This window comes from Charadrius vociferus, unplaced genomic scaffold, assembly GCF_000708025.1.
Source record: "Charadrius vociferus isolate BGI_N301 unplaced genomic scaffold, ASM70802v2 scaffold101, whole genome shotgun sequence".
Classification (NCBI taxonomy): Eukaryota; Metazoa; Chordata; class Aves; order Charadriiformes; family Charadriidae; genus Charadrius; species Charadrius vociferus.
The window spans coordinates 1,377,818-1,393,073 of NW_009646941.1; the positions used below are offsets into that span (position 1 = coordinate 1,377,818).

The 15,256-nt window shown below is 40.2% G+C and overlaps 1 protein-coding gene across 1 annotated transcript in view; it reads left to right on the forward strand.

Annotated features, from left to right (window-relative positions):
- The window catches only part of ADCY1 (adenylate cyclase 1 (brain)), a gene marked incomplete at its 5' end in the record, with an annotated part of 154,259 nt that overhangs the window by 69,503 nt on the left and 69,500 nt on the right, over nt 1-15,256 (forward strand). Inside the window, one exon of the mRNA XM_009895050.1 lies at nt 11,351-11,462. Within this exon, the coding sequence (XP_009893352.1) occupies nt 11,351-11,462 (112 nt within the window). The remainder of the gene's footprint in view (nt 1-11,350; nt 11,463-15,256) is intronic.

A 15,256-nucleotide genomic window follows, 5' to 3' on the forward strand; every position in this document is an offset into this window, starting at 1 on the left:
TGCATGCTCAGTAAGTTTGCAGACAACAAGTTAGGCAGGACTGTCGATCTGCTTAACGGTAGGATAGCCCTATGGAGAGATCTGGACCGGCTGGATCGATGGATCAATGCCGATGGTATGAGGTTCAACAAGGCCAAGTGCTGGGTCCTGCACTTAGATCATAACAACCCCATGCAGCATTACAGGCTTGGAGAAGAATGGCTGGAAAGCTGCCTGGCAGAGAAGGACCTGGGGATGTTGGTCAACAGCCAGCTGAAGATGAGCCAGCAGTGGGCCCAGGTGGCCAAGAAGGCCAATGGCATCCTGGCCTGTATCAGGAATATTGTGGCCAGCAGGACTAGGGAAGTGATCATCCCCCTGTCCTCGGCACTGGTAAGGCCCCAGCTCAAGTACTGTGTTCAGTTTTGGGCCCCTCACTGCAAGAAAGACATTGAGCTGCTGAAGCGTGTCCAGAGAAGAGGAACAAAGCTGGTGAGGGGTCTGGAGAACAAGCCTTATGAAGAGCAGCTGAGGGAACAGGGATTGTTTAGCCTGGAGAAAAGGAGGCTCAGGGGAGACATTGCTCTCTACAACTACCTGAAAGGAGGTTGTAGAGAGGTGGGGGTCAGCCTCTTCTTGCTAGTAACAAGTGATTGGACGAGAGGAAATGGCCTCAAGTTGCATCAGGGAAGGTTTAGGATGGATATTAGGAAAAAGTGCTTCACAGAAAGGGGTGTGAAGCATTGGAACAGGTTGCGCAGGGAGGTGGTGGAGTCGCCATCCCTGGAGGTATTTAAAAGATGGGTAGACGTGGTTCTTAGGGACATGATTTAGTGGTGGTTTTGGCAGTGTTAGGTTGATGATTGGACTTGATGATCTTAAAGGTCCCTTCCAACCTAGACGATTCTATGATTCTATGATTCCATGCTGTTTGGACACTTATTTCTTTTCTTGTTCTGTAACTCTTAATTTTTTATTTAGCTTTCATACTTTTAAATTATTTGCTCTGAATATTTTGGTTATTGCAACTTTTTATCACCTTTGTTTGCAATTTTTCCCCTTCCTTTTATTTGTTTTTTCCTAATGCAGTTTTGTGGCGGTTCTGTAAATTTTTTTGCATTATTTGAAAATTAAGTGAAACATACAGCATGAACTGCATTTTTCTCCTCTCTCACAATCCATTAACTGTTAACTTTTGAAGAGCATCAAAGCTCTGTGTTCAGCAGCTGTTTGATGTCAAAAGAGAAAGATCACTAGACCCAAATTCACCTTTCTTTTGGAAGTGAGATAATGGTACAAGAAAAGGTTGTTATCCATTCCAACCTTTTGTATGTATTTGTGCCTGTGCAAAAAGGAAGAAGAAATCTTTCCCAGGGAAGTTTTTTTTGTCTCCTGTGTACAGACTGTAAAGGGTAGTGGTTAAAACAGAATATATTTATCTATGGAACCTTCCCAAAGAAGAGGTCAAAAGGAATTGTCACAAGTTGATGAAAACCAGTCCTTTGCCAACAAATTCTTCATTCTACTGATATGCTGCTTCGACTTTTTTGTCAAAGAGGAAGAAATGAGGCTTTTTGTAGATCTGCTACCTTGTAAAGTTTTTTAACAGAATTGCTGTATGGTAGGAAATGAGTGCACGTGTTTTAAATGGAAACAAGCAACTTAATGCAAATGAAATATGCAAAACAGGACATGCAAATACACACCCAAAATTATGATAGCATGACCCCAGTGAGGACACTAAATTCAAGAAATTCTTGACTTAATTTCTGCATGCAGATATAATTCAACTAAGTAATCTCAAGTTGTGTTTCAGCTCAAATATATGCCCTCTATGGAGCCCTCAACACATTTTGTTGTTTGTCTCTTTTGAAATGGACTTTTCCCACTCCATTAGATATTAATGAAACTGTTTCAACACATGCATGGATGAAGATATGGCTTACTCGGTGTGTTAACAGACAGCTTCTCACTGCTCCATAATTCAAATAACATTCAAGAGATAAACAGAAATTGAACATTGAACTGCTACCAGTTTCTTGAGCCTCTGGTACAGCTATTTCATTTAGCCTAATTTTTACAAGTGTGAAATAGAACTGACTGCTTTATAAGAAGAGATATTAATTTCAGGAAATACACTGCCTGATTCAAAGCTACTGATAAAAAAGATTCCTTGTGGCCATTTAGAGCTTGTTGTGACCCAGTCTGAGGCCAGAGCACAGTCTGCAGCTATTTATATGCAAAAATTTCTGATCTGTGCTGTCTTCTAGAAAGCATCAGAGCTTCAAAAATTTTTGAATTTAACTTACCCGTTCCGACGTTTTAAAAAGCTGTGATCAGGATGACTATGAACAGGCTTTTGTATGTACGCTTTCTGAGCTCATAAGACTATATGTATAAAAGACACATAAGACATTTCATGAATGATTATTTTGCAAAAACAACCCTCCCTTTGTTTTAACAACTCTCTTTCATTTCTTGAGAGCACTTGTTTCTTCATCATTGCGGTAAGTTATAGATACAATTATTAATAATTTTCCCTTATGGCTGATCTTTAAAGAAAAAAAAAATCTACAAGATCCTGTCTGAGGCAGCATGTGCCATTAAAATATTCTTATTATAAGTTGTACTCTAATTAAGCAAATAACCCAAGTGGAAAGAAAAAACAGGGCATACAACCCCTCCTTATTTTGCTGAGTATTTGTTTATACAAGTGTCTCCACTGAAACCAGCAGGAGTATGCAAATGCACAAAGCACATGAATGAGTGATGTTAAAAGTGAACATTTACCACCTACAAGCTCTTAAATCTCTTGTGTAACTTGGCAGGATTTCTCTTTCTGAATGCCCCGTAGAGTGACACAGAAAAGGGTTGCTCCATCAATACTCGCAGTTGGGAAGCAGCTTAAATGTCTTAAACCAAGCCACAGGCTTTCCACACTCGGGTTTAGCAGGTGCATCAGCTTCCTGCAGTGCTGCAGAAGGGCTGCAGGCACCAGGCAGGTGCTGACTATGCCTGTCTGCAGGGATCGCAGGGGAGAGACAGGGGAGAATACAGTAATACAAGAGGTCCTGGAGGGATGACTCAAGGCTTGCCGACACAGAAATGCTCCAGAGAGTCAAGGATTGTGAGATAATGATGTATATAACGTGTATGCCTGTGCTGAACCAGCTCAGCTCCTTGTTTATGACAGAGATGAGAGAAACAGCTATTCATAATGTTTTCTTTCCTGAAGTTGCTGACTGCAGTGTTGCTTTGCTTTTATTCAGATTTCTTATACCAGAAGCAGTTAGAAATAGCTGGGTGTGGGGGGGGGTGGTGTTATATTTACATATCAAAGCAAATACTCCAGGTAACTTTTTAAAAAGTCCTTAGGGAAACTTCATTAAAAATTTGAATCATAGAATCATAGAATGGTTTTGGTTGGAAGGGACCTTTAAAGTCACATCCCCCTGACATGGTCAGGGACATCTTTCACTAGATCAGGTAGCTCAAAACCCCGACCAACCTGACCTTGAACACTTCCAGGAATGGAAGTGTTCTACGACGGTGTTACAGCATTGGTGGATAAGGGGAGAGCAACTGATGTCATCTACCTAGACTTATGCAAAGCATTTGACACTGTCCTGCATGACATCTTTGTCCCTAAATTGGAGAGACATGGATTTAATGGATGGACCACTCAGTGGATAAGGAATTGGCTGGATGGCATTACGCGAAATGTTGCAGTCAACAGCTTGATGTCCAAGTGGTGACCAGTGATGAGTGCCGTTCCTCAGGGGTTAGTACTGGAACCAGTGCTGTTTAAGGTCTTTGTTGGCTACATGGATGGTAGGATTGAGTGCATCCTCAGCAAGTTTGCCAAGCTGTGTGGAGCAGTCAACAAACTGGAGGGAAGGGATGCCATCCTGGACATGCTTGAGAGCTGGGCCCATGCAAACCTCCTGACATTCAACAAGGCCAAGTGCAAGGTCCTGCACATGGATCAGGGCAATCCCAAGCACAAATACAGGCTGGGCGGAGAGTGGACTGAGAGAAGCCCTGAGGAGAAGGACTTGGGACTGTTGGTGGATGAGAAGCTCAACATAACCCGGCAGTGCACTTGCAGCCCAGAAAGCCGACTGTATCCTGGGCTGCCTTAAAAGAAGCACGGCCAGCAGGTCAAGGGAGGTTATTCTGCCCCTCAACTCCGTTCTCATGTGACCCCACCTGGAGTGCTGCTTCTGCATATCCTGGGTGAACAGGTCTCCCATTTTCTTCCAGAGAGGGCCCACATTTTACAAGTCTTCCTGAGAGCCCACCTTTGAGTGCTGCGTCCAGCTCTGGAGCCCCCAGCATAAGAAGGACATGGACCTGTTGGAGCAAGTCCAGAGGAGGGCCACGAAGATGATGAGAGGGCCGGAGCACCTCTCTTATGAAGACAGGCCGAGATAGTTTGGGTTGTTCAGCCAGGAGAAGAGAAGACTCCGGGGAGACCTTATGGCGGCCTTCCAGTACCTAAAGGGGGCCTACAGGAAAAAATGGGGAGGGACTCTATTAGGGAGTGTAGTGACAGGACAAGGGTAATAGTTTTAAACTGAAAGAGAGAAGATTTAGATTTGATACTAGGAAGAAATTTTTCACTCTGAGGGTGGTAAGGCACTGGAACAGGTTGCCCAGAGAAGTTCTGGAAGCCCCATCCCTGGAGGTGTTCAAGGCCAGGCTGGATGGGGCTTTGAGCAACTTGGTCTAGTGGGAGGTGTTCCTGCCCACGTCAGGGGGATTGGAACTAAATGATCTTTAAGATCCCTTCCAACTCTAACCATTCTATAGTTCTATGATGGGGCACCCACAACTTCCCTGGGAAGCCAGTTCCACACTCATAATAAAGAATTTCTTCCTTATACCTAATATAAATATATCCTCTCAGTTCAAAACCGTTACCCCTTGTCTTGTCACTACAGACCCTGGTAAAAAGCCTCTCTTCGTCTTTCTTATAAGCCCCTTTAATTATTGAAAGGCTGCAACAAAGTCTCCCCTGAGTCTTCTCTTCTCCAGGCTGAACAACCCCAACTCTCTCATCCTTTCCTCATAGGAAAGGTGTTCCAGCCCTCTGACCATTTTTGTGATCCTCCTCTGAACCTTCTCTATCAGGTCAATGTGTTTCTTGTGCCGGGGGTCCAGAGTTGGATGCAGTGCTACAGGTGGGGTCTCACCAGAGCAGAGCAGAAGGGCAGAAATGCCTCCCTCGACCTGCTGGCCATGCTTCCTTTTATGCATCCTGGTTCTCGGCTGCAGGCACACAGTCAAATATTTCATCCGCAAATACCCCCAAGTCCTTCTCCGCAGTGCTGCTCCCAATCCATTCATCCCCCAGTCTCTATCCATGTTTGGGATTTCCCCACCTCATGTGCAGGACCTTGCACTTGGCCTTGTTGAACTTCATGAGATTCACATGGGTCCAGTCCTCAAGCACGTCAAGGTCCCTCTGAATCACATCCGTTCCTTCCAGCATATCAACCACACCACTCAGCTTGGTGCTGCTTGCAAACTTGCTGAGGGTGAGCTCACTCCTTCAGTCTATATCATTAATAAATTAGAAGGGAAACAAGTAGTCAATGAGAAGCTCTGCTCTTCAATGCTTACCAGTCTGTATTTACAAAGATACAGGTATCTATCATATATGCTTTCTTGCAGTATTCTGTGAGGTGTACAGTCCTACACTAAATTAATGTGGATATTAGAGATTAGGCATGTTGTCTGTGTGTGGAACATCTAGCAGGAACTGTTCATTGGTAATTTTAGATGCAATTCCTGTAGACTGTATTTGAAAGAACTTTTTTCAAGCTTTTTTGAAAAAGTTATCTTTTCAGAAAGCTAGGCATATTTCATTAAGAAAAGCGGAAGTATTCTAAGATCAAAGGGAAAGATGCAGTGCATAGCATCTGTAATAGGAAATCTTCTGTAGCAAATTAAACTCCTTTGAAGAAATATATTTGCAAATTTGGTGATTTTTGCAGGTGCAAATAACTTCTTGAGATTATAAATATTTCAAACTATTTTGGGCGTACTTGTGATTTAGTATGATCGGTAATGAAAACAAGCCATTTATGTATGAAATATTATTAATTAAAAAATTGGGTAGCTTTCTGTCAGAAATAAGCTCATTTTCCTATCAAATATAGAAAGGTGACTATGTAAATGTTAGAATGATAGGCTGTGTTTTCAGTGGGGATTATTTAAGATACAATCTAGCAGTCAATACATTAAAAAAGTGTTAAAACTTAAATGTTATTGTTCAAAAAAACAAGTAGTTTAAATCTTATTTTCCTAAATGAGAGTAAGACTGGTTGAAAGTTGCAGGAAATAGCTACAAAAAAGCTGGAGTCAAAACTGTATTTTAGCCTTGGTCTGAGAGTGCTGCAAGAACGACAGCACTAACCCAGGTGCAGCTGCACCAACAAGTGGTTATTAGCTATGAGCAGAAGGTGTTACTGGAGCGATGGGGGTTTTAACTCCTGGAAGGGGTAACCATAGGTGTTATATTGAGAGAGAAAACCAGTAAGAAAAGTGTGTCTCGCATCTCAAAGCCATCAGAAGGAAAGATTTCAAACCAGTCTCCTTCTGTTGCTATCTTGTGCTGTAGTAATACTCAGTATACGTTTCTTTCATCTTTTGTAAGCAAGCGTTAGGTGCAAGCAAACCTGTAACCCAGGACAGCACTACTCCCGCAACACAGTGGCATCACACAGACTTTAAAATCAAGAGCAGAGCGGAAGTTTGACAAAGCTCTGCTCAATAATTGATTATTTTTCCCCCTAGGATTTAATTAGAATATTGACATGCTGTTGTAACTTATGACGCTAATAACTTGTCTGTCTAAAGGCCAAAGTGATTTAAGTTTTTACCAGCTTAGCCAAACTTTCTGATCCTGTGAACTTACTGGTAAAATCCTGGTATGACTGAAAACTACAGGACAAATGCTGAATATCTCACAGAGTAGGATTGCAGAGTTCTTGGCATAGCACAGAAGCAAAGAGAATGATAGCTCCTTGGGGTCCCTTTGCTCAGTTGTGGGACAGAGGAATAAGAGCATGGCTGAACCCCTGGGCAATGAGGCAACACCAGGCTTAGCACAGTACTAACTACGTAGCCTTGCTACCCATCACATTTACATCGCTTGTCACAGAGAGCGGGGTTTGAATCATGTGCTAGCTATGCCGTTGAACAAACAGAAGTGACCTTTGTCCTTTGTTTTCACTTTCTTTCCACTTTCATTTCTCTTCTTTCTTTAATAGTTGTAGTTTAATTGAGATTGTTTTTTCTGTTTTTCACCAGAGTGCCCCAATGGTATTGTTAAGATTTCTGCGGAATTAAAGCTGGGAGAGTCAAATCCCTGAATGGTCGTTGAGAGAAACAATTGTTAATGGGTAGCTTCTCGCTTCTTATTTCTATATATACTAATATATATTTTTTAAAATAAAATTACTTGGCAATCACTGTGAAGTGCCCCTTTGTCTACCATACTATTATGAGGACTCTTTCATGCATAAATAAGCCCTAGTTTACTCTGGTTTAATCCTCTCTAAGGATGTGAACCTCCATGGCAATTAGTGGTTAAGTTAAAGTGAACCAAGGCTACTTTGCTCTTGAATGAGTGCATCTACAGCAGTGACTAACATGCCTTAACACTGACATCACTCCTGTAGTTGCTTTGCCTTAACTTTTCTAAGTATATCAATGTTAGACATGGCCTACATTTAAGTCTCTCATTATTTTTGTGTGAATAATATATACAAATCAAGGGAAAGGGAATTTCAGTGTCAGTCTGTGTTCTGCTGAGAAACAGGTGGGGACTTGGACTTTGAAAATATTTGAATATATTTGAAAACATGGTTTGGCCCTGGAAACAATTTCAGGTATATCACTGGAATTCTGGCACTATATATCTTACCGTTTCTCTCTTTAGTACCCATATGATTTTAATGGTCAAAGCAAGAATTATAATCTATTTTCTGTTCTCACTCCCTATGGCAGATTTTGCCACCTCCTGTTGAAGGTCTTTTGTGTCCTTTACATTCCAAAAACCTGAGGAGGACGTAACAGGGGGAAAAAAGTTTATTGCATCAGATAGATAGGTGCAATTATGGATGACTCCATAATCAAAACCCCGTGTCACAGACCAAGATGCTGCCCTAATTTGTTTTAGACATTGCACGTTACAATTTAGACATTGTGGTGCTGCCCCACAATACTTGTGGTCCAAGTAGTAAGGGAAGAGGCAATAGATGGACACAGACAGGTGAAGAAGTGCAAGAGATAATATTGGTCAGCACACTAGTTAAAATAAAATGAAACAGCTAATAAGTTTCAATGATATTTTTAGAATATCAGAGCTCTGTGTGTGTAAGAGGGGGTCACCCTCCTCAGGACTGCCACCCCTGAGTGGCAACTGTCTGTGGAAGCAGCAGGCTTGCAGTCCCAGTTGCACCTTGGGTCTGCAAAGCCCCTGCTCATCCACTGGCTGTTTCCTACCATCACTGCTAAAAAATCAGGTTTGGTCATTTGTATTTCGGCCAACTTTGGAAAGAAATGCAGCAACTGCTATGGTTGTAACATTTCACAGTGGTAGAAACGAGCAGAATTTATCTAAAAAAAAGCAGGGTTTGTGCTCACATCATTGCCCCCATTTGCTGTGCCATGTCCAGACACAGGAGTTACACTTTGCACATTTGAAGAATATTGTATTAAAGCAGTTACAAATTTTGTAAAAAAGCAGTTAGAATTTTTTTCCTTATGCCAAGAAAGTGTAACAGTAATCATACTACCTAACCATTCCATTAGCTTTAAAATATATACATGCAGTTAAATGCAGTATGAAATAGTTCACAAGCATAACTGAACTACAACTGTGTCTCAGCACACAATAATTACATATTTTACGTAAATTTGCAATTACATGTTCAGTTATGTGTTGTGAGTACTTTTATGAACTTCACTTTTTTGTATAATTACCAGTGTTTTGAATCAAATGCTGAAGGCTAAGCATTTTTTAAACATTTAAAGTATTAGCAGGGATCCCCTATTGACTTATTAAGGTAGCCGTATGTAAAATAACTTTGCTTTTAGATGAATAATTATCCATGAATGTATGTCCTGTGGTCTGTGCTTAACTAATTGAGAGGTTTTGATGTAAGTGTACATATCAGCAATATAATGTATAACGGTTGCTCTGTTAGTTGTTAAGACATTGTTATATAGTCTCCACAAACATTGGACATTTCCGGTTTGTGTGTAAGTTCTTCATTGTTAAAGACCTTGGTAAACAGATAACATTGTTCTTACCTTAAGGGCCTAATCCCCCACCCCAAACGTTAATTTTTTCAAGTGGACATTGTTGGTGCTGTGGGAGATATTACTGTTACTGTAAAAGTGGTTGGACAGGAAAAAAGTAGAGTGCCATTTTTAAAATGGAAATAGAAAAATAAAACCATTCAAAATGTAGAATGTGCAAACGATGAGATGTAAAATGACAGAGAGGCTCGCAGAACCTGTTATTATAAAACAGCATTTATGTTCCCCCTCCATACTAACAGTATCTAACTAAAACCTGGAAAGTTCATGACATGTCGAACTGCAGCCATTATAGTTGTTGTTTTTTCCTCTGTGTCTTTGTCAACTTTATGAATTCTGATGTGGATTTAGGTCATAAAGCAAATGGGTCATAAAACAAACTATGAAAGACCTTGATACACATTTAAGTACATCTGAAAATCTTCAAGGAATTTAGGAGGATGTTTTGATATTAACTGATCAATTTCCAGAAAGACCACCCTCGGGCTGTCAAACAACAAGGATGCCCATCCAGAATTAAGAGAATAAATAGATCTCCATGGGCAAATATGCAGAACATGTTGCTGGTGCTATTGCACTCTGTTAACATCTTTTACCTTACTCATCACTTGGATGGTTCACATTCATGATAACAGAGACACAAATCAGTAAAATTAACTAAATGATGAATGTTTAAACAGCATAGCAATGGAATAGCTATTTTTACCCTGAACCGGGGCTATCTTGAGCAATGTTCTCTTAAAGCGTGCTCAAAGGAGAAGAGTGTGAGGAGACCGCCCCAAGGATTAGCGTGACAACATAGACGCTTTGTACAATAAAGCCATTGGATGAGTCAGTTTTGTGCTGGGATACATTACCTGACCTGCTCTGCTGGACAAGGCATTGTAGCAACTGGGTTAAATGAAATTATAGAACAGGGGCTGAGTTAGGGGTTGTATTTTTTTTTTTTTTTTTTTTTAGCTTATTGGGAGAGTTCAGACTTGGTTATGGTGAATGGGAAACAGCAGACTTGTTAGTCCTGCTTTTCTAGCATCTGCTATTTTATCTATAGAGTGAAAGTATGTTGAGAGGAGGGGGAGTACGTAATGCTTAATTTAACTTACAGTTTGCAATCTAAGTTTTACACTATGTCAGGTTTCCTAGGCCATATAGCATGGGACTGTTTGTTAGCATTTGCATTACTAAAGACTTGTTTGACATTTATAGTCTGAGCATTGGAGATAAATGCATTAGGTTCTTGCGTTGGGCTATGGGCCTCTGCCAACAGATGAAGGAATCTAAATAATTAAAAGGATCAGAGCTCCATACTCTCTTGAGTTTCAGGGTCTGCATAAGAATTTTTATTCTCTCTATCACAGTGGTAGTTGTGATTCTTTCAGCTATCTCCCTTTATCATCACAAGTGGGTAGGGATTGTTAAGGCAGATTAAATTGTTGGACATTAAAACCTTGCTAACACTGATGGATGCTGGACACTTACCTGAGCCACACAGCATGGTACAGAGAAGCCTGGCCTGATACTGTGGATGCGAGCTCCTCACAGGGAACAGTAACACCACATCACGGGGCTACTGTACGCGAGTTATTAAGTCCTGTCTTTCAGTGCTTAGTAGACCTCATGCAAGGTTTATCAATTTGGCTGTGGAACTCCACCAGTGCAAGAACTGTCTTTGAAACCAATCGAGCTGAGAAGATCCCAGCTGTAAAGAGGAGAAGCAATTTTTCCCTGTGCTACTGGAGTGCTCACAGGGGAACCTCATGAATGAGGTCCTTTGCCATATCTACATCGCATAGGTATATAGGATAGGTATATAGGCATTAAAAGTGTCCCAGGGTTCTCTACAATAGTTGACAGCCCCAGACTGATGCCTATCTGTCTGAATGTTTGCCATTTTTGTTCCAAATAGAACTTTATTGGTAGCATTTCAGGACTTGTTTGAGTTTGTGCTTAGGGTCATATTCATGCTATAAAAAAGGGTGATGAGAATTTGAAGATGGCTTCTGTACTGATATCTCTGTATCTTTTTCCTTCTTTACAGCATTTTGTTTGCAGATATTGTGGGGTTCACTAGTTTGGCATCACAGTGTACTGCCCAAGAGCTGGTGAAGCTGCTGAATGAGCTCTTTGGCAAATTTGATGAATTAGCTACAGTAAGTACAACGTTCTTATTTCAATTTAATTTAAATTGCCTTCTAAAAAATGATGCATGAGTTACACATGTTAGAAATCTGTAATAGACTGATTTAGCCCCGTGTATCATGTATTTCTAAAGCTTCCATTTTTTATTAATAGTCTAGAGAGGAAACAGTCTATTTTAAGTGTTTAGGAAAGAAGCTTAAGTTGCTATTTTAATATCCACTTTTCTTCCCCCTCCCTGGAGGCCATCAGTGTTCATCATTGGTTTTGTTTGCACAAAACTGAGAAAATATTTCAATATTTACATTTCTATCCTGCATGGAAAAAAAACAGGATAATGGAAAATATGAAAATATTGGCAGTATGGCATAAAACTACTTTCTGTGATAATAAAACGCTAGAGAGTAGAACTAGTTCTTCACAGAGAGCGCTCCTTTTCGCAGAAATTATGGTAGCTTTTCAGATGGGCTGTTGTGGGCAAAATTGGATCTGTATCATAACTGATGCTTATGTTTTGGTCATTGCAATTATATTGTGCCAAAGTCCTAAAGGAAAAGGAAATGACAGAAATGTTCCTTGCCTATAACTCCTAGCAATCTAATGGTACCACAAGCATTTGACAAGAAATGAGAGAAAGGAATGTGCCTGAAAAAAGTCACACATCTTGTTTCAAATTACATTAACAATATGCTGAACATGTGTTTTCCTCTTGAACAAAGCAAAACTTAACCAAATCTATCTTGTTTGCCAGCCATGTCCTCAGAGCCTTCATTGCTGAGAAGTTCACCTCCACATAAATTATGCTCCTTCACTATCTAGCTATCTTGTCTTCAGAATCTGTGCAGCAGCCTAGAGAGCATATTTCTTTGGGTCCCCAACATAAACACCATCCACATTTTTTCAGTCTGAACTCGCTTCTCCTTGATGCAGTCTTCCATATGAGAGATCTGAAGCCTGTGGACACTTTGCATCTATGGCTACGTATTGATAAACAGCACTTAAGGACCCCAAGGAGAAAGCTCCACAAGTTGCCAGCGTTGAGGAAGACCTGTTCTTAGTTAAAGGAGTTATCATTTGATCAAGTGCTATGTCCTTATTTGCACTAGCTGTTCAAGTCATAACAGAGAGCAACTGTTGTGTGTTCCTTTTTTCCAAGAAATAAGATTAACTTAGGTGCTGAGTAGAGATCCAATGGAGGTGAATGAATGGTATGAATTTGTTACACACTCATAAGCATGTAAGCATGTACTCATAATTGTGTAACCAATTAATTACTGGAAGTACTAGCAGTCCCTCATAGAGAGTACAGGTACCCAGCCCAGAGTACTTCATAGATGTATACCTTAGAAATAAAAGGGACTGCCATGTAGATGATCGTTGGCAAGAGCTTAAATGGCCTAGAAAGTTCAAGTAGTCTCCTTACTTTTAATTTCATTACTGAATTTCATCCTCCAAATGTCAACCTAATTGCTTTTTCAAGACTTATATAAGCTTTTTCAAGACTTATAATGCTATCATTTGTAGGGTCATCATAAACATGAAACACAAGGCAGTGTAATAACATGGGAGTATCGTGCCATAACACGAGATCACACGCGCACACAGAAATGCACATGCCTGTGACATGAGACACTAAAGCCAGGGAGATGGCTACTGCGCCATGCTTGCTCCCTCAGCAGCGGCCAGGTGCAGCCAACTGGAGGTGTCAGTGACACCTGAAGCCGGGGTAGCAGGCAGATGCCAGCTTTTGGCACAAGGTCAGTTGTTTGTCAGGGAAGAAGCAGATTGGAGATAGCAGGGGAGCTAAAAAGCCTTAGCTTTTCTGTTCAGCCTGCATGCATTCGTTTTCCTAATTTGAAATTAGATCTCATGATTTCTTCCAGCTATATGAAGCAGATTTATTTACTTGTCCTTCTAGTTCAGACTATGGTACATCCAGGTGTGATTAAGGACAGAATGTATGAACTTTCCTTGGCACCTTCTGATGTGGTGAAGGGAGACTTGTTATTGTGTGTCCTGAAGTCAGAAGAAATGTGCTGAGAAGTGTAATTTTTTCAGAAGGATTGTGATCTTTTGTTTAAAACAACTTCCAGATATTCATTATTAGATAAAAACAGAGGACAGGGCTTATTTTAAAACAATGCTGTGCTTTAGTATTCAGAATGATGGAGTAGAAAACTGCAGGGACTTCAAAGAAAAATGTAACGGTGATAGGTATGTTCCCTGTGACTACTAAAGTTGATCTGTGAGTGTCCATGCTGTGTGCTGCTGCTTCTTAGGAAGCAATGTCAACTGGAAGGGGCAGTTTATGACAACGCTTGTTAAAACAATTGTCGTGTCTTAAAACTGTAATGCTTAAAAAAAAATCCCTGTCACCACTGTGGGAAGTGTAGTGAGTGTAAGGCAGCATATATTGGCTGGGAGTCTCATGAAGAGTCTTGGCATTTTGGCACATTGACACTTTGTAGGAAGAGTGAGTCTTTGCTTTTTGACAGTATAGGTCTGTAGCTGACCAGAAACAGTTGCTTCAGATGGACATAAAAAATTCTTGTTGAGAGATCTGGGACAATTTAATCCTAAATTTTTTCCTCACATTCAGAAGCTGCTGTGTGCTCTTTAGCATTAGATTTTTCTCTCTTTCTATATGCTGCTTGTTTGATTTTTTTGGTAAGACAAATAGTTTTGCTCTTTTTGAAATGCTGCACCTTTTTTTTCAAATCACAATAGCTTCAAAAATAGTTACATTTTGTAACAGAGAGTTCTGAAGGCAAACCTTAGGTTTCACTTTATTGTCATTCAACTCCTTTGAAAGTTCGCTCATGCATTCTGTTTATAGAGAGAGAAGAAAATTCCTGATCTCCTTACTCCCTATTAGAAATGATTTGTACTTTTATCATGTCCTTTATTTTTTATTCACCTTTAGAGAAAACATGTTTTTCAAACGCTTAGCTTGTACAGGTTATTTTACTTTGTAAGTCACTGAGTCTTTGTTAGGAGAAGAGGTGATCAGAATACAGTACTTAAAATGATGGCATGGTTTCTGTTTTCACAATAGCACTGTTTGGTTTCTTAAAGAAACAATCTTATGTAGTTGTATTTTATATAGGATTTTGTGGTCCCTTAATAACTTTTGAGTCTTTGGACCAACTTCAGTCACTTTGAAGAAATGAAAGTGAGTCTCAAAAACATAAAGCTAAACAAAAATGAGTGACAATATTAGCATCCATGAGGGAGCGTAACTTCATCCTAGACAGACATCAGAGAGAGAGGTGCTGTTATGTGTGCCTCAGGGTTCATTTGTATGCCTGGTTACTGTAAGTTTATCTCTATGTAATGTCTATGTAGGTCTTGTATATCTATGTACATCTGTGAGGTACTTGTAATGTCACAGTCTTTAAGCACCCATATTTTCAATAGGCATTTTGGATAAGTTTACCTATTCTGCAGAGGTTCCCTTGGGACTATAGACAAGAATAGCAAGACACCTTCCCTGAACTCATGCAGTTAGTTAAGTTTGTCGTAAGGCTGATGAATAATCCAAACAGAAAGAATGATTTTGCATTGATTTCTATTGGATTTTATCTGCTGTTCAGGCTCAGTTTACCTAGTTCAAACTGTTACTTCTGAAGTTCCTCAGTTCCTTCCAGTTTTGTTTAAGCAGAGTAGCTTTATGCAGTCTCAGGTTTTGCCCTAATGATAGTCATTCTGCATTACATATTATCAATGAAAGCTTTAAACAACTTATATTTGCATGAGGTCTTAGATGCTTTGCAATTAACGCTTAATAGTATAGCTAGCTTCCAGTTTG